The sequence below is a fragment of the Stylophora pistillata genome, chromosome 1, assembly GCF_964205215.1.
Source record: "Stylophora pistillata chromosome 1, jaStyPist1.2, whole genome shotgun sequence".
NCBI lineage: Eukaryota > Metazoa > Cnidaria > Anthozoa > Scleractinia > Pocilloporidae > Stylophora > Stylophora pistillata.
This window is the reverse complement of record NC_142519.1, coordinates 5,575,688-5,594,500: the sequence shown is the minus strand read 5'-3', so window position 1 is coordinate 5,594,500 and position 18,813 is coordinate 5,575,688. Positions and strand designations below refer to the sequence as shown.

Here is an 18,813-nt window from a genome sequence, read left to right as displayed (position 1 = left end):
AGAAAGAAAAATCATAATTTACTCTACTCTCCAATTAATATTCCCCAATGTAATAGCTTCGTTTTACTAGGAGTAACTTTACAGAGTGACGGAAAATTTGATGAGCATGTAAGAACTAAGCTTGTCAAAGCAAACAAGTGTTTACACATCCTACGAACATTGAGAAAGGAACATTACTCTCAGGCAGAGATTGATCATCTTTTTATATCCATTGTTTTGGCAAATTTTAGCTATGCACTTTCAGTCTATGGGGCATCTGAGTCTATGGGGCATCCGATCTTACGGTTGTACAAAATTTTTTAGACCGATGTCATAAACGCGGTTTGATCTCATTTCCAGTTTTTATCAAGAACCTTTTAAACAAACAAGACCGAAACATTTTGAAGAAACTAAAATCAACGGATTGCCACCCTCTGAAAGACATCATTCCTGTCCAAAAGACATATGTACACAATCTTAGTAAAAAAGGCTGCGCGCGCCGGAAAATTAATACACAGCCCTTTATGAACACCTTCTTAAATAGGTTGATATTTAAGCTCCATTTATTGTAATGACATACTTTTTAATTCATAATATGTATGTAGATTTCTGTAGTTTTTCCAAGTTCATTGTAACATAAGATATGTAGTTTTATCTTATGATGGAATAAAGACTTTTATTTTATTGTTATTATTAAATTTTTACTTTAACCCCAGAAATGAAAGCGTATCGAGAAACAAATTAATAGATGAAAAGCTGCAGAAGGCAGGTGGCATTAAAATCGCATTAAAACTCTGTTAGCTCTGAGAAGCTTCGTTTTTCCACGCTTGGAAGTCTTTTTTTTTTTTTTTTTTTTTTTTTTTTCTTTACAACGATCTACTGAGGCTATCAGAAAAATACATGCGATAAATTCATTTGACAGTCTCCCGTGCGGCAGCCTGATGGTTGCTTTGGTGTTTTATGTGAATGAAAATTTTTTTTTATTTGCGCTATGATGGACGTGCATTCAGTAAACCCATTGGATCAAATCCAAACAGAATGTTTCTTTTGAATGGACAAGAACGTGATATTGTATGCCCTTTACGCAAGACTGAAAAAAAAGAGTATACTTTAAACATCCGTGCGTACGTTAATAAACCATATCGAGTAAGGAGGAGTTCTGAAAAGGAAATTTAGAGATTATTCCAAGTGAATTTTTCTGGAGGAACAGACAATCCGGTGATTATTTTTCTCCCCTGTAATAAACACATGTTTCCAAAACGTCATGAAAGCATTTTAGATAATCGTTGAGCGTTTCACAACAGATGCTTGGCCCACAACAACTGTTTTAGATGTCCTTTAGCCCCGGGTTCCTAAGTTGCATCTGGTTGAAAGAACGTAGCAGGTGAACTAAAAACATCTACTAACATCCGCGCCTACGTCAGCTAACACTGTGAGATAGATTCACATTCTGTTAATTTTTCTTATTCAATTTCTTTTATTTTAATAAGAGAACATTCTCTTTTACAAAAAAATTGTTGATTTACATTTATGTGATGACCTTAGTTTGCCAAATGGCTCACTATAACATCATTTCAGAGCAGGAAGTGCGATGTTTTTGGGCGATATACGACGTGTTGGAGGAAAACGAAATGAGAGTTTTCGAAACAAACCGAACATGCATAAATTCCTCGCAGCTGCACGAAAATGAGAACTGAACGTAACAAGAATAAAGGGATTTATCGCCGTACTAAGCAATGGGCAGAAATAATAGAATAAACCCACCATTACGAGGCATTTATCTTTGTCGAATATTGACGGATAAAGAGATTTTAGAAACATGTAGACATAGAGTGGTGTCCAACATGTAAAAAAACCAAATACCACTGTTTTAAACATCTTCATTATGTTTTGATTTTGTTCAAGTCTTTTAGCCTTTGACTGGAGAACTCTTTGTCTGTTATGACTCGTGTTAAATTGCGCCTGCTTTTTCAGGCGTCCAACAATGAGAGGATAGAGAACGAGTATTAAAACTAACGGCACACAATATACCAGGCAAAAACTGAAAGAATAGTAGATTTGCAGCGTCGAGCTCTTCATGACGTTTCTGCAAAGAGTGTACCGTTCTGTTTTTACGATCTTACTGCTAATAAAGAAGGGAATTACGGCCATCAAAGGAACCACCCAACTTGAAGGGAGGAAAATGGCTCGAATCCTTCCTGTAATGTTGACGGCGTTTAGTGGAAAGGCAATTGCAATGTATCTATCCACGGCAATCAGCGCCAGACTTGCAACTGAAACCACATACAACACTGTGCGTGAATAAATGCCGATCTTGCAAAAAAATGCGGAGACATTTATGTCTGCAATAAGACTTCCATCTGCTTTTAGCATCCCTTCGGTTGCAAAGAGCGGCCAGGTGAAGAAAACGGACACCAAGTCCGAAACAGCCATGTTGACAATGTAGTAATTTGCTCTTGATTTTAGTGTCGAAGTTTTTAAAAAGGCTATGATCACGAGAAGGTTTCCCATTAAGGCAAGAAAGGTGACAATGGAAAGAAGCATTGTAAATGTCACAGAGACGGTGGAAGGACATTCTGTTTGGTTAAAATGATGGTGAAATGCAGTAAAATTAGTCATTTTCTATGAACCCAAAGCAACTCTTGAAATAAATTTTCCTTCTGTGCTAATAATGTTTTTAAAAATTGCGTTTCTTAAATAGAGTTACAAGCTCTTTAAAATTCAGTTCACTTATGATGTGAACAATAAAGTCTTTATCAAACGTCAATCAATTGCTTGAAAAAATTTAGTCTCGGTCACGAGCTATCGACATGATGAAATGAATATAACCATTCTTTACCCTTACCCCTAATTATTGTTGTGCCCTACATGGTATTGTTTTATGTCCTGCGATGGAAGTGATGACTGATGACTCTTCACATATGGACAGGATGTCAAAAATATTATCAGGCGGTTAATAAACTTCTTAGATATTATGAAACTAAAATTTTGTAGGAATAAAACAGATTCACACACATACATTATGAGCATATACCTGAAAAAATTCTCACATGATTTAAGAGTGCGACCCAAGTTGCCGTGAGCAGAATAAAATTTACAATTTTCTGTGTGACTGAAAATTCACTCGAAAGGATTTTTTATGTACGAATCCTAACCGAACTTAGACGAGAGATTTTTTCCTCTGAGTTACATTTGTTTTAAAGATGTTTATGCCTTTTCGATAATCATTTGTTTTGTTTTGTTAACTGCAATCACACAGGGATGGTAAATCAGTAAAAAAAAATTATTAACAAAAGTTTATCACATCCCAGATGGAAGCTGAAAAATTGCATTCGGCTTAATAATTTTTCCACGGATATTTTCTCGACTTATCGATCGTTAGCTTTAAAATTTTTAGGGTGAATAGTGACTGGTGATTTGACGAAGAATTTATCCCTTTAGGCGAGAAAATGTCAATATCGAACCCAGGGGCTACAAATGCAAATGCAGTACTTTGAGAAGTTGTGGACTTCGCAGAATTTTTATCCGATCTCGAAATTTTGTTAGCCTTTGCTACAAGTCTTATAGCCTTATGTATCTTTCATACCTTTAAATACTAGGATTTTTTCTTATTTTTGGTCAAAAGTGACAAAAAGAGCCTCAGTTTCGATTTTTCAAACTGGGATCTCGTCATTACGTGAGTCTCAGCTTCCATCACTCACCACCTCTATTTCCCTTTACACAATTTCTATTTCACGTCATCCACTGAACTTCAGGATAGCAAGAAAACGTGGGAGAGGGTTCTTATCCCGTTTCACGCACGGCGGAATCTTGGAAAAAATCACGCCTCACATCTACGCACAGGACGAACTAAAGGTAAAACTTCAACTCTCACTTTGTTTACCTTACTGTAAAATTTACGCTTCGCGGTTTAATTGGGGGCTTATAAATCACACGTCATCTATAAACTCTTTGCCACTCTTATCAAAGGGGAAGCCGCGAGGCTACTGGCTACTTACAAATACCTGAAAAGAATTTGTAAACAACCTTTAATTACAGCTAAAACAAAGAGTGTGCCATTTAGTGCTGTAATTTAACACCTGGCAGAAATATTATTGTCAAACAGAACTACATCAAATGAATACGAAAGCGATCTTCGCAATAATGAACATTTATATTCATTTCGTAAACCGTAGTTCACATGTATGATTTTCATATATTCAGTCATTGTTTCATTACTTCATGGGTTTATTACGAACCAACATATAATAACCAATTCGCAGATGACTTGTTGGCTCAGTTGGTAGAACGTATACTGCAAAGGTGTCGTAGAGGTCACGCGTTTAAATCCCGTACAGAATTATATTCAGGCCTTATTTTCACATCTGCTTATAGATCGTTTTCACTCACGTGACCAAAACCCTGACAACTGTTGCTACGCCGCCATAATTGTGTACAGATATCGCATGCAAATCTACTGCGTCCTTTGAAAGAAGATGGTTTAGTGCTTGATTGTCGGCTGTGAAAATAGAAGTGGAAGGGATAAAGGATTATATTTTGCCAAAGTACCTTCGATAATGGAAAATCAAGGAAAAGAAGCCAGAGAATTGTCAGCAGAAAGAGGATCGCGCTAGATTTCTGCTATTAGCAGAGACGATCTCACCGATACCATATTGGAAAACGATCGCATGTGTGAGAAACACTTTGTTTCTGGAAAGGCCGCAAAATCATGGGATAAATTTAACATTGACTGGGTCTCAACTCTTAATTTAGGACATAATAAGGAGACTGGCCGTACGGATCGAGAACAAACAGCAAAACAAGTAAGAGGGCGAGGGAACGCGAATTGGTGAAGAAGCCGGCGTTTGCCAAGAGGGTGAAAGTACTAGAGTCTGAGAGGGAGGAAAAGTTTTTCAAATTTAGCGAATCGGGGCAGCAAAGTTTAGATTTAAACTTCGAAGGTAGCGAAGCAGAAAGTCTAGAGAAGCCCACAGAGAAAGGCACACAAACTGACTCAAGAGTGTTTGTTGACATCGGCACGCAATCGGAAGAGTTTGACTACCATTATCCGGTATCTTCGTCCACGTTTCTACGTAAAATAAAACGCTTGCAATATGCGAGCATGATTCAGCTAGTGCGGCCTTACAACCTACGCAATGAGTGGATAAAATTGTCCCCTCCTTTTCTGCTATAATCCAGATAGGGATCAAAGAGTCATTCATTCTCTACGAATGTCTCCCCTTGGCTAACACAACAAATTTGTTTGCGATTATGTGGCCTTTTACGCTGGCTATAAATCCCGAAACCATCTGATTGTAGGCTTCCAAGCTTCGGAAAGCCTTAAACTGTTGTTGCGTGTAGAAGCTCGTCTCCAAAACCAGATAGAAAAGGAGATCTGTAGATTCAACTAGAGGCAAGCAGTCTGGTTGAAAATTCTTACTCTGAATAAGGACGGGATCGATTCCAATCGCCGAAATTTTTTCCAAATAACGCTGCCTTACTTCTTGGCGTACTCAGAAAGAGGAGGATGGATACTGATAGCAGTATTGGTACTTAATTTTGCTTCCGTTGCTGTAGTATTAATTTTTACAGGCAGAAATTGTTGATGTGCTTATTATTTGCATATATAATATTACCCTGGGTTGTACACAAATATGGCGACCGGAAATGATGTGACGTCACGTGAAAACGATCTATATAGTGTTCATTACAGTTGCACATTCATAATACTGACGCCATGTTGGATCTTCGATCTCAGCCACGTGGTTTTAATGTGTCTTTGTTAAAGTGCCCCTGAGACGAAAATTGACCATTTTATTTTGGCCTAAATTGTTTACACAATGTTGAATTGGGTCAAGTTAAGACCCTTTTTGCCATTAAAAACTCAAAACAAACCTTCGATGACCAATTTTTACCGCTTCAAAGTCGTCCAAAAATCGTCCGCCATTGCTGAAAACATGTTCCAGCCGAGCCCGCAAAAACGTCATTATGATGTCAAAGGCTCAACAAACTTATGCTTTGCTTTGTCACAACTCTCTTTGTTCGCTGCACAGAGAATCACACATATTACTTTTTTGAGAACTGCTTCGTTGTCAGTCGGGAAATGTCGACTTTTTCAGACGATGAATTGTCCCAGAAATCATCTGAAGCTTCTGTGGATAGTTTTGCGCCGACAAACGATGAATTTTTGCCATGCGAATAAAGAGAAACACAGAACGGCACGGACTCCCCATGTGGCATTTGTGGTCGCATCGCTTTATCGCCTTCCAACTGTATTTTTGCTTGTCGTAAGGGATTTTCCTTTTTTGTGAGAAATGATCGGGTGGTTAGTAAAAATAGTTTTCGGCAATGGCTAATTGTGTATCCGAAGGCGGATATTGGGAGTTTGTGAAAGCCATTTCTAAGCCATCAATGTGTTTTCCCCGATGCATTTGGTCGATGATCTCATTAACCCTTTCCTAAGTGTTTTTTACTATCGGTGCTTTGAGAGGTTTGAAGTGAGCTCTGCTGTTGAGTTGCACTTTAGCCTCTTTTGTTTTTTCTGTCTTATTCATGATGACTATTGTTGTGTTGCTTCGGTGAGGTTTAAAGCGGAGTTTGTTTCGACTCTTTTAGAGCCATGACCTCATTGCGTTACAAAGTATTTTTTGGCTAAGATGCAGTCTGCAAGTAGCGTTATGACAATTTTCCAAGTAGCTCTGAAGGGCGATAGAAGACTGAACCGGTGGCATTCAGTTTGATATGAAACAGAAGTGGTTCTTTGTTTTGTCCGTGAAAGGCATAACGGAGGCGCATTCGTCTTGTGAATAAATCTCGCAAAAGTTGGCCTGATTTTAAATTTGTTTGTCACGGGCGTTGTGATGAATTTGAGACCCTTTGATAGCACGCTGACTTGGCTGTCAGATGGTTGATAGTTTGACAGGTTTTTAAAGAAATTTTCATTTTCTCGGATTTTGGCTGCAAGCCTACATTTTAAAGTGGTTTTACGCTCTGTGTCTTAAGCTGTTTGTTTTACTTTCGCTGATATTAAAGCCAGCTTTTTTTAGAATCAGAGCACACAATTTTATTTTTCATCTCTTTTGTTTAAAAGTGAGCTCTTTGAGGTCAGAAATGTCAATCCTCAATTCGGCTATTTTATCATTCTTATTTACAATGTTCGCCGAGTACTTTCCTTTGTGTAAGGTATTCTGCCAGAGAGTTGTTAAAGGTGGATATTGATCAGCTCATAAGTAAAGGTGACAAAATCCATGGAGGTTCGTAGACTTCATTTTCCGGCGTCGAGATCGCACTGAGGACGGTTTTTCTTGTCCCTTCTCTTCTTGAACATTAGACACTGAACCCGGCAGAATTCTTCGCCTAGATCCTTCAAAGCAGAGTCAATTAACTCTGTTCAAAGTACACAGATCGTTCGAAACAGTCCCCCGAGAAGTGTTCGGAGTAGATCACAAATATTTCTGTAGGATTCAAGTTTACTCGGCGAGGTCGCACAAATCGCATCCGTTTTTCCCGCTCTGATCTATTTGTAAGGCTCCGATGCAGAGAAATACCTGCAGCATGGTCTGCATGATTACTTCAGCTTTGAATTACGCATCGATGCCCAGTCATTTTTGTTTAGGTTTTGTAAGTATAGAGTAAAGCACTCTGTTATTTGACGTCACTTCCTCTGAGTCCTGCGATCAACTTCCGGAACATGATCAAATAATGGCGGACGCGAAATCGTGAATTTAACGGCCCGAAAAAAGATATTTCTGGTGCTCGGTCTAAACTGAAATTTGGCAGAGTAGGTGAAGGAGACACACGGAACACGAAAATGGAAAAAAAATGATGTACGAAAATTTTGATCTCAGGGGCACTTTAACAAGCAATAACTCAACAATTACATAACTGTGAATAATGGCCAGCGGTATTGCCATACATAACAATTACTACGAAGATAACTTTCATATCCATTTCTTAAACCGCAGTTCACTTGTATGATTTTCATATATTCACAGTCATTAGAATTACATCAACAAAACACACAGGACTAAATGCTGTAGGCAAGAAAATATTGCGTTTATTTTTGCAATGCAATATCACCCTGCACTACATGACCTTGCTAAAGAACACGCTGACGGTTTGAGTCACACAGGCCCATCAGCACTCTGTTATATTCTGTAAATAGAACCTTTGTCTATAAAACGTTTCAGAAAGTTCATAAACAAAACTTAGTATTATTCATTATTACGAAGTTTCAAACCGAAATATTTATCCCTCATTTCTTCCTTCCTCCGTGCTGTGATTTTATGTGATTGTTTGTCTTAATTATTTTGTCTTTAATCAATTCTAGTCATTATCTTTTTAACTCAGTATTGTAAAGCGCCATAGAGCAGTCGGATATGGTGCTATATAAGTCCATTATTATTTATTTATTTATTTATTACCACACGAATCAGTTAAGGTACCAGGCGACCAAGAAGAGTGGTTTTGTTTTTTAGAAGTTAATGAGACGAAAAATTCTTTCTCTTTGGCCATCGTAGCTTGATAAGAAAGAGCACACAAACTGCAGTTACAAACATGACAGTAAAAAACATGTTGGAAAATAAGATTAGTAAACTTTACTTGACGTTTCGTATGTTTCGACATACATCTTCAGAAGTGACAGTTAACAATACACGTGGCGGCTAAGTTTAAATTTAAGATAGGTAACTAATTAACATAACAATGAACAAAAGAAAAAATTTTGCATATACAAAGATGCAAACTAATACAGATAAAGCTTATCGCTGCTGAAATTTAAACTTAGTGGCCACGTGTAGTGTTAACTGTCACTTCTGAAGATGTATGTCGAAACATACGAAACGTCAAGTAAAGTTTACTAATCTTGTTTTCCAACATGCGGTTTACTCTCATGTTTGTAACTGCAGTTTGTGTGCTATTTTTTAATGAGACGAACTACAACCCTGGAGCTGGTCAACTGGGCTGACCAGCATGAAAAGGGGAGAGCAGCGGAGATTCTTGTCATGGAGGCAATGAGCAGCTAGTGAGGAAAGCTGCTATGAGGATGACGATGCAAATACCTCAAAAGTAACAAAATACTCTGTGCATCACCTTCAGTGGGAAAGTAGGAGAATGAAAAAAATTAAAAAAAAATAAACTTGAAAAAGCTAACAGAGCAATGATGTAGGAATTTAAAGAGTCGCTTTCAATAATGATCATCTGTTGATCATGTGATAAAGGAAAAAATCTTATAGTTATAAGTTCCTGTTTTTGTAGAATTTGATGTCTGGCCATTACGAAAAGCCTTAGTGGGATCTTAATACCTGACAAGTAAACGTGGACATTAAATTTTTGTCCTGAATAGCTGCACTAAATGAAGACGTAAGCAGCTTGTTGCTATTAAAGCAATAACAAACTGCAATGATGAAGAACCTTAAGGTATATATACATCACCAAATAAAACCATACAACCGGCTGTACGTGACTCTTGCCTGCTAAACTCTCCTTATGGTTTCGTATGTTTCGACATACATCTTCCGAGGTGACAGTTAAAAATATCGTCACTTGCCATCTAAGAGACATTTTTGTTATGATCATGATATATTTGAATTATATTGTATTCTGATGTATTTTGTTATAAACAGAACAAGACAACAGAGGACAAGTTAACATTCAGCATCGAGGTACTGTTCTTTACGATCTCGGCAAAGATGGAGAGTATTCGTAGAAGTTCAAGCCACACTGGTATTCAAGCCACACGCTATTCAATCGTTTAAAGTGGATACCATTTTATAACTCTACTAAGATAGCTAAATGTTCAATACTATTTAAAAGGATTAATTATTGTGTACCTAATTATCTTAATGATAGCTTAAGATTATTAAGTTCAGTACATTCACGCAACACTAGATTTTGTAAATACAACTTTTTATTACCTAAGTTTAAAAGGGCTAGAGAAGGAGGGAAAACTTTTCTAGTTTCTGCCATAAAATTATGGAATCAGTTAAAGCCTGAATTAAAAAAGTCTAATACACTTAAGGCCTTTAAAGACAACGTATTTAAATATTATTATGATGATCAAATCATGCTTAGCTCATTTTAATCGGTAAATTTTATTGATAGTAGTTTTATATATTCTTACTTGTTTATATTATCTTGTATTATATATTTTATCAATTAAATATTATTTGTAATTAGCTAAATTTCTATTTATATTTGTAATCCTTTTTTTTTTTTTTTTTTTTTTTTTTTTTCAATATATTAATGATTCTATTGTATTTGCATTTATATATTTATTGTAATTAAGAGGACCACAAGTTTATTAGTGTTTGTGCACTATCACGTGCTATCCTCAATAAATAAAGTCTTATATATTATATATACTGGTTTTGTTCTAATAGACCATTACTCGTCCTAGACAGGAAAAATGGAGACATGTGAAGTTTGATACCACCCAGTATCTCAAGGCTCTCGCAGAGGTGCAAAAAATCGAGAAAGCCCTGGCTGAGGTAAAAAAAAAAAAACCCATAACGAGCTCTCAAAAATGCGTTTAGTGGCCAAACCGTGCCCGGAAGAAAACCAGAACATCGGAGCGAAGGGCTAACGCTCGAAACGTCAGCTTTTGTAATCGTTACGGTGGCCAGTTTACCATTTCAACGTTGTTGATATATCCAAATTATTTCGTTACCCCCACCGACGCAGCCCCAAACAGTTTCTTTAGAAACTATCAGCCTTTATTTTTTGAAATTAGATGACTGTAAAATTATACTTCCCATATAAAGAATCAATCCTTCTTTAATTTCTTTTATGTACAGTTTTTGATTCTTAGATATGTTTAATCGAAATCATACCTCTTTTCTCCGGTTAGAGTTCTTGTTATTTTACTGTCTTAATCTCGTAGCTTCGGTCTACGTCTGAGGACAACTAGGGTTCTATCTAATTTCCTTGTCCTTGTCACTTGACTCAAAACGGAAATTACGTCATCAACAATTGTAGAATCATAGCTAATCATTACAAGTTCAAAGTAATTTCAAGCAGTTTCAACTCTATTCGAGAGTTACTCATTGACTTCCAATGTTTACGCGTAAAAGTGTATGCTTTCATACATAAAAGGAATTTAATTATCTTGAAACATTTTTCAAACAGGATGTATCCACGACTTATCCACAGTTTCTTTTGAGTTAACTGTGGAACATTGGTGTTTTAAAACCAATTGAGCACTTCATATTCATCGTGCCAAGAGCAACATTGAGAAATATTCTACATTTCAAGACATTTAAAAGAGGGCGTTGCTAAATATTTACCAAGACCAATGCGATCAATTTAATTCTCATTATCCAAGTTTAAAAAAGAGATCATAACAAAGGTGCTGTTGGCTCTCCTTAAAATGCGATTTACATATTAGCTCGAAATATGGTTCGATAGATACGAGGTATAATAACTAAAGACCTACTCCATGAGCTAGTGACGACCGATTTGCTTGAAAAAAAAAAACAAATCATACTAATTAAAAATAATATTGTTATTGCTGCTGTCTTTTTAAAAAGAACAATATCTCCACAATGCACGGTACTGAGAAATCAGTTGAAACACTGAAGATGGCTAATTTCGTGGCCAATTTTTGCAGCAAGGACAAATGATAAGACCAACAGTGCTGGAGCCAATTCCATTTGGGAAAGCTAACTTCACTAAAACGAAACAATTGTGCAAGTCCTCGATTATAATGAAGATATCGACCTCGACATTTTTAGGAATTTATCAAGTTCTTTTACGAGTATACACAAAGCGAATTTGTAGCGAAGAGGGAATTTCTTGCCCCTGATCGAGGTTTTGATTGAGGAATAGAGTGAAACATTATCCATAATAGAAGGTCAATTTCCATTCTTGTCGATAGTTTAGCTTTGGTTGAGGGGAACTTTTCAATACTGGTCATTTACACAATTTCCATGCAAAAATTGTTGAAATTTTGAGTTCACTGCCTTCAGAAAACAAGTTGAATTTAGGAATCCCGGAAAAAGCAAGAGAGGAGTGTTATTTTCGAATATCACTTGCCAATGGCGTCCACTCAAACAGACCCACACTAAATAGGCACGCTGGTATGAGAGCGGTAGAGTATCTGTTGCCGGAAGTTTGACTTCAAAGAGTGAGGTTCAACAATTCTTTGATTATTCTCTTAATAATGACGTATTTGTAGCTCTATTAGGCTTAAAGCCCATATAGCATTACTGAATTTTGACTTGGGATGATCTCAAGCTCTCTCGTAGCAGATCTTCTGATCTCTCGGTCAAATTTTTGGTCAAAGTGAAAACATCACTGCATTTTCGATACTTTTTGTCAACTAACTGTATCACGGAATATCGTGGTCTAAATATCAGGAAAAGACACACAGGGCTTGCACTGTAAGCATCCCAGAGAGCTTCATACAATTCCTTATAATTTTGTTATAAGGAATTGTTTGGAGCTTTATTAGCGTTAGTTGTGGCGCGAAGGGTTGTTGTCACGTATGATCCTTGCGAGGATCATGTGACAACACCCACCGCACCTCGACTAACGCTAAAAAAGCTCCATACAATTCCTTATAATTTTATTTTAAGAAATTGTGTGAAGCTCTCCGAGATACTTACAGTGCAAGCCTCGTGTGTCTTCTCATGAGACAACGTGTGAGCAAGAGGAAGGAATACCTGATCTTATCCGGCTCTACTTTGTGGACTGGTAAATGGGTATGTTATCTGTAAAGCGAAAAATTAGACAAACAACTTAGCAAACCCCCAAAATCATATCGTTTAGTTACCTTTTTAAAGGTCTCGTCTTCGTATGTTTACATAACAATTTCCTTGCTGCTTTCAAACTGACTGATTTTTCCAAAAAACGAGCTACGTTCCGGCGTCTTGGGAAGTTATTGCGTACCAGAAAATGGCACTCTTCGGGGTCAGCGTTCTCACCGGCTAACTTCTAGAGTATGGCGTCAAGGGATCTCTCCAATTTCAAGCATATCATTTAACAACAAACAGACCCTATTGTCTCCTTCGCAGCCGTTCTGTTTGAGATGTCATACAAACATTCCCCTCGAGAAAAGCAACTTTTTTCAGCTGATGAAATTTTACTACCGAAAGCCATCTATTTTTGCAGAGCCTCTTGCGTCTATTTCGCCCTTTACGACCAGTACAATCAGGGACCGTTTTCATTATAGCCGACATGTGAAAAAAAAAAAAAGAAAAAACCTTTCACCAAATATCGTATAAGCTTAAATTATCTGATCTTGATTCATACCATAATATAAGCAGGTGATTCAAGTTGAATCAAGCAAGTGCTCCCTCTCCGAAGAAGAAAACATCAAAATCTAACTCCTTTTTTGAAATAGATTTTTGAGACTACTCATAATAACCTGACGATTCAGAAGAGTACAACTTGCCCAAGTTTTAAGCTTCCTCCAGTCTCCAACCAGGATTTTGACTTTCGAGGATGGCTTAGCACAGTGCACCTGACAACAGATGCGTAAGAAATTTAGAAATAAATGATCTCGATCTCACCGAGGGTTCTTCTTGATACAAATGGATATCAGTTTGGTTTGTTGACATCAACGGGAACCGAAATTGATGTTTTGTCGCGACGTACAGATAACCCTCCCCCCTTTTTTTTCCTTTTACGACGAAAAACAAAACCAGTGAAGGGATTAGTAATAAAGAATGTTAGATTTTCTTTTCAGGGGTGAAAACATCCTTTTCAATGCTACGCAAACTAACCGTAAGCGCAAAGGGAAACTAAAGGACCCGAAGTGATTCTAACTCATAATAATTCCAAGTTATTTCAGGGATAGTTTTGTGTAGTAAAATATTCTATAAATCCGTGTTGGGTTCTTCTTGAACAGCCTCTCACGCGGTTATTTTCAATCCCTTAAACAGTTAATTGCTTTAAAATCGTAATTCCCTGAACTTTTTGAAATATCTCTTAAAAAAATACGATGCCTTGACATGTTGTAATGTAAGATGGAAAGAAGTTATTTAGAGGAAGGAAATGACCTCTGTGAATTTATCCCCCTTCAGGCAGTTGGCTTGTTTTTTATATGGCGCCTTGTGACATTTCCTTGTTCTGATTGGAAACTGTGATTGACTACATTGTACACTAAATCGAAAAGCGCTATTGCACGAGAAACTGACGGAAAATGTTTTAACCAATCATAAATTATATACTGTCTACTCAGTCACTCAAAATTTCATGGCTCATGTGAGTTTTCCCGCGCAAAATACCTGCCTCGTTCCAGCCGCATGAAGTGGTTTCTAGCTTACTGTTTTGATTAGTTGAATTCAGTAACACGAACCTGAGAGCATAACACAATCTGCTCCATCCAGAATGGCATTAGCCACATCTGAACTCTCGGCGCGAGTTTGACGAGGAGTTTTGATCATACTTTCCAACATCTGTGGGAAAAACAAAGCATGCTATTTAGTGGTAACATTTCAAACATAACGTGTTTTCAACAAACTCGCAATACGCGAACTAGGATCGGTACTTCTTCAGCGCTACTTAATTTACAGGAAGTGGAGCATCAGAATCGGGGCAGCAAAATACCTCCATTTTCTCTTTATCTATTGAGCCCACAGGAATAAAAGTAACCCTTCGTATATTTTTCGTTGATGGGTTTCAATCTTTATCTATCAAAACAGTGAATTGACAGTTCTCTTCTGGTAGAAAGTATTAAGGTTTCATTCCTTTCACTTCAACAAGACCTAACGCAGCTCTCTATCTGGAGTGATACCTGGAAAATGTGTCTCAGTATACCCAAATGTAAGGCCTTGAATATCTCTAGGAAGAAAATTACCACAAAGCGAGAATACCATCTTAACGGGTCCCCACTGGTAACAGTTAGCGAAATTAAAGACCTAGGCATAACTGTCACCAAAACTCTCCAATGGTCTCAACATATAAAACTGATCTCCTCTAAAGCAAATAGAACGGTTGGCCTTATTCGTAGGGTCTGTAGAGATATCAATGATCCCGACATCAAGAAACTTCTCTACTGCTCAATTGTTCGACCACAACTAGAGTACGCTTGTGAACTATGGTCACCCTACACGTCAAAGGACACACTATTACTAGAAAACGTTCAGCGCAGGGCCACAAAGTTTATCTTGAATTATGCAAGAGATCTCTCCTATAGGGATCGGCTATAAAAACTTTCTTTACTACCACTAGAACATAGAAGGGAAATGAAAGACTTGGTACTTATCTATAACGCTAGAGCAGGTTACACTGATCTGGGTCACCATGACTTTTTCTGTCAAACTGTAGTTCGGTAGAAAACGCGTAGTTCGAGTGAATTAAACTACCAAATACCACACGCAAAACAAAATTATTTAAAACATTCGTTTTATTACAGGTCCATCAATTTTTGGAACAAACTACCAATGGATATTAAAAGTGTGAACTCACTTCATACTTTTAAAAGGAGGCTCTTAGATTTATATGCTGATAAAACCCTTTCTTATAAACTTCCAAATCGTGAGGGTGTAAGTTAATGACGTTACTTTTTCACTTGATTGTAAATGATATCAATGATAATCATTATATATATCTTATTAACCAAGCGCGAGGGCCGTACTGGGAGAATATCGGCCCGAGGTCTTGACAGTACGGACCGAGCGCAGCGAGGTCCGTACAAAAAAGACCGAGGCCGATATTCTTCCAGTACGGTCCCGAGCAAGCTTGGTTAATAAGAGATTTATTATACGACTGAAGTTCAAAGGGACACAAGTGCGGTATCATTCGGGACCATTCGGGACAGTGCCCGGTCCAATACTGAGAGAATATTTACCGGCAATAGAGAATTTTGATTGGTTGCTTTTAGTTATTGGCCCTCTGACTGCCCGAGTCGTGTAATAATATTTTTTATTCCCATACCTCACGATTACAATTATTATTATTATTATGTTGTAAATTATTTATTGGGGCTGAATATGAATTGGGACATCGTCCTGTTTACTTCTCCAGTTGCTGATGTTATTTTGTAAGCGCAACAAATTCAATAAAGTTCAAAGTTCAAAGTTCCTGTTTGGGCAGACCAGCTTTTGGGTTTTTTCAGTACAAAAACTTGGTTTTGCGACCAGCGACTAAAATTTGACTGTTGGTGACTGACTTTAGGTCTTGTCAAATCTCATGTAAACCAGCGCTCAAGAAACGAAGCCTGCGCTTTAAAGACTCAACGCGTGATTCTTCGTAAGAAGAAATGTGTTTTATGTGAAGAAATACCTCTTAAACTTTGCTTTGTTGCATTTGGCAGCTGAAACAAAAATGCTTGATTGCCAATAAGCGCCCGCTCGAAAATATATTATTTTTTACCCAGGAAATGGTATTCACTGTGTTTATCTTTACAAATCTCTTCCAATATTTGTTTTTTTCGATGTACCATCTAGTTCTCAACCATCTAGTTCCCAGCCCTCATCGTCTCTCCTCGGAAAGAATATTTATTTCAGTGATTGTTCAGTTTTGAACCATTTTCATTGTAGCTTTTCAATGTGATTTCACCTAAGATCTAAAATCTTCGTATGAATGTTTTTGTCTAGCCAGCCAATTCCTTATTGAAATCAAGTAGCGTACATGTAAAGATTTGCATCTTTGCCCTGTGTTCATTTTTCCATTGAGATTACCTGTGTAGCACAGATCACTGGCGTTCCGTTTTTATTGCAACGACCAATCATCATTTTCTGAGCTAAAAATACTTTCTCTGGAGGAATCTCAATTCCCAGACCTCCTCGGGCCACCATGATGCCATCAGCGGCTTCCATAATATCGTCAAATTTTTTCACTCCTTCGTGGTTTTCGATCTTGGCAATGATCTTGATGCCTTGCCCTTTTGCACCAAGAAGATGCCTGATGTCGTGAACATCCTGAGCTTTTCGAATGAAGGAGGCAAATATCATGTCAACCTGCAAAAAAAGTATATAGTTACATTATAAACACTAAGTACTAGTATCTGGAACTGAAATTTTGAAATTACAGGCGTTGAAATTAAGAGAGCTTAAGTTATCACCCTAGAAAATAAGTTTAGCTTTTCCTGTACTGACCGGTCTAGTTATCAGAAAAGCGACCCATGCACGAGCTGATCTTGGGAAAAAAGGTTAGAAAAAGGAAATCGATTGGTAAACAAGTGTGCAAACCATTATCCCGAAACAAAGCTGAATATTTAAGGCATCATTAAGAACTCTTTTTTTAAGAAGTAAACCACAGCATATGAGTATGGTGATCAAAAAGCAAATAAATGAATGAAGTCCTACCTCATGTTTCACACCGAAAAGTATATCTTTCTTGTCTTGCTCAGATACAGCTGGTAGATCCACTTCAACATTTGGCAGGTTAACACCCTTCTTGCTCCCAAGTTTAGAATCATTCAAAACTTCAACCAGAAGATAGTTTGAACCTATTTCCCTCACTTTAAGTGAAATCAGTCCATCGCTACATATATAATTCCACCTTCCTTCATCACTTTTGTGATGTTTTCATAGTCTACATAAAGGGTTGTGTTGTCTCCTTCAGCAAAGAAAGCCTTGTCTGTGGTAAGTTTTAGGATATCACCTTTGGACAAAGTAATTTCTGCAGTGCCACCCTGTAAATAAACAAAACAAGGCATGTCGGTTATTTAATAAAAAGGGAGGAGAGCAGTTCACTGTTGCTAGCACTACTTTGTACATGTAGTTTCTCAAGCATGAAGTACGGTAAGATAAATTCTGTTCTCAAACCAAGTGGCTCACCCAGGTAGAGAGTGCCACTACTCCTCCCTGAATGAGATGCTAGTCCATCGTAAGGTTCCCCCTGACCATTTCATCAGGCTTCCCTGACAATTCCCTGGTACCCAGTCCTACTCCTGGGTGGAGAGAGACACTGTGACAATTAAGTATCTTTCCCATGAACACAACACAATGTCCTGGCCAGCTTTTAGACCCAGACTTTTCCGCCAGAGTTCAGCGCACTGACTATAAGACTACTGGGTGTCTCTTTCTAGCACACAGCAATGAGAGAGAAGTACTGCAACCTCCTCCTACTCATCACTACTGCAGTATTTCTTGATAAGAAGCTTTGCTGAAAAATCTGACCTGTTTACATCCATCCATCTCATCTTATTGATGTTTCAAATTTGGATTTTACACGCAATCAGGCCCAGCGTTACATAGATCCTTCGTTGGAAAAGGGCAAAACTTAAAGCAAAGTTTTTTTTCTCTGCTATAAATTTCTTCTTTTGTTCTCGACAGCTATGTAAATATAATCAAGCAACACAAAAGAAATAATTTTCACGCCTCAGTATGAAGTAAATATTTTTCCGTTTCCAGAACTCTTGTTTGTCTTTGGTTTATTTAAAGCGCTTCTAAAACGTTTTATTTAATTTGAAAAAACGAAATTTATTCGAAGGTAACAGTATGAAAAAAATACAAAGACTGTAGTTATAGCGTGGGAAAAACACTTCCGAAGCTTACATTATTTTGAGAAGTCGTTACTTATAAATGTAATTTAAGTTGGGCTGAATTATAATTTGATCGTGCCTTGAGAGAAACATCGATTAGGGTTTTTAAACTTGAAATAAACTGCGCGAAATAATTTAGTATGGACTGCGATGTGCTTTTTTAAAATTTGGTTTTACCTGCTTAGCTCAAGAAAAGCCGAATACACGAGGAGAAAGATATTTCTCACCTTAGCTATCGAAGCAGCAGGTGTATTTTCGTAACTAAAATGAATAAATCCCAAAAATCTTTTCATCAAAAAGTTCATGATTTTACTTTGCAGTGCATGTCTGGTGCTTTGCAGGACGCGCAACGATACGAGAATGAGGCGATCAGCGTTGTATTAATTAAAACTGCTCAAAAGATAGTTTTAATCTAAAACATAGAA

General features: G+C 37.4%; 2 protein-coding genes across 2 annotated transcripts; both read right to left on the bottom strand.

Annotated features, from left to right (window-relative positions):
* Positions 1-1,443: 1,443 nt before the first annotated feature.
* On the bottom strand, positions 1,444-3,871 carry LOC148740988 (neuromedin-K receptor-like). The gene has a single exon (XM_088738224.1). The coding sequence runs from the start codon at positions 2,596-2,598 to the stop codon at positions 1,549-1,551; it is 1,050 nt and encodes a 349-aa protein (XP_088594350.1). The 5' UTR covers positions 2,599-3,871; the 3' UTR covers positions 1,444-1,548.
* Positions 3,872-13,966: 10,095 nt separating this feature from the next.
* On the bottom strand, positions 13,967-17,800 carry LOC148740987 (pyruvate kinase PKM-like). Its single transcript, XM_088762907.1, has 4 exons — positions 17,682-17,800; positions 17,208-17,536; positions 16,581-16,859; positions 13,967-14,354 (listed from the first exon to the last, which is right to left on the bottom strand). Exons 3-4 carry the CDS (start codon positions 16,851-16,853, stop codon positions 14,241-14,243), a joined length of 387 nt encoding a protein of 128 aa, XP_088619033.1. The 5' UTR covers positions 16,854-16,859; positions 17,208-17,536; positions 17,682-17,800; the 3' UTR covers positions 13,967-14,240.
* Between the last annotated feature and the right edge of the window lie 1,013 nt (positions 17,801-18,813).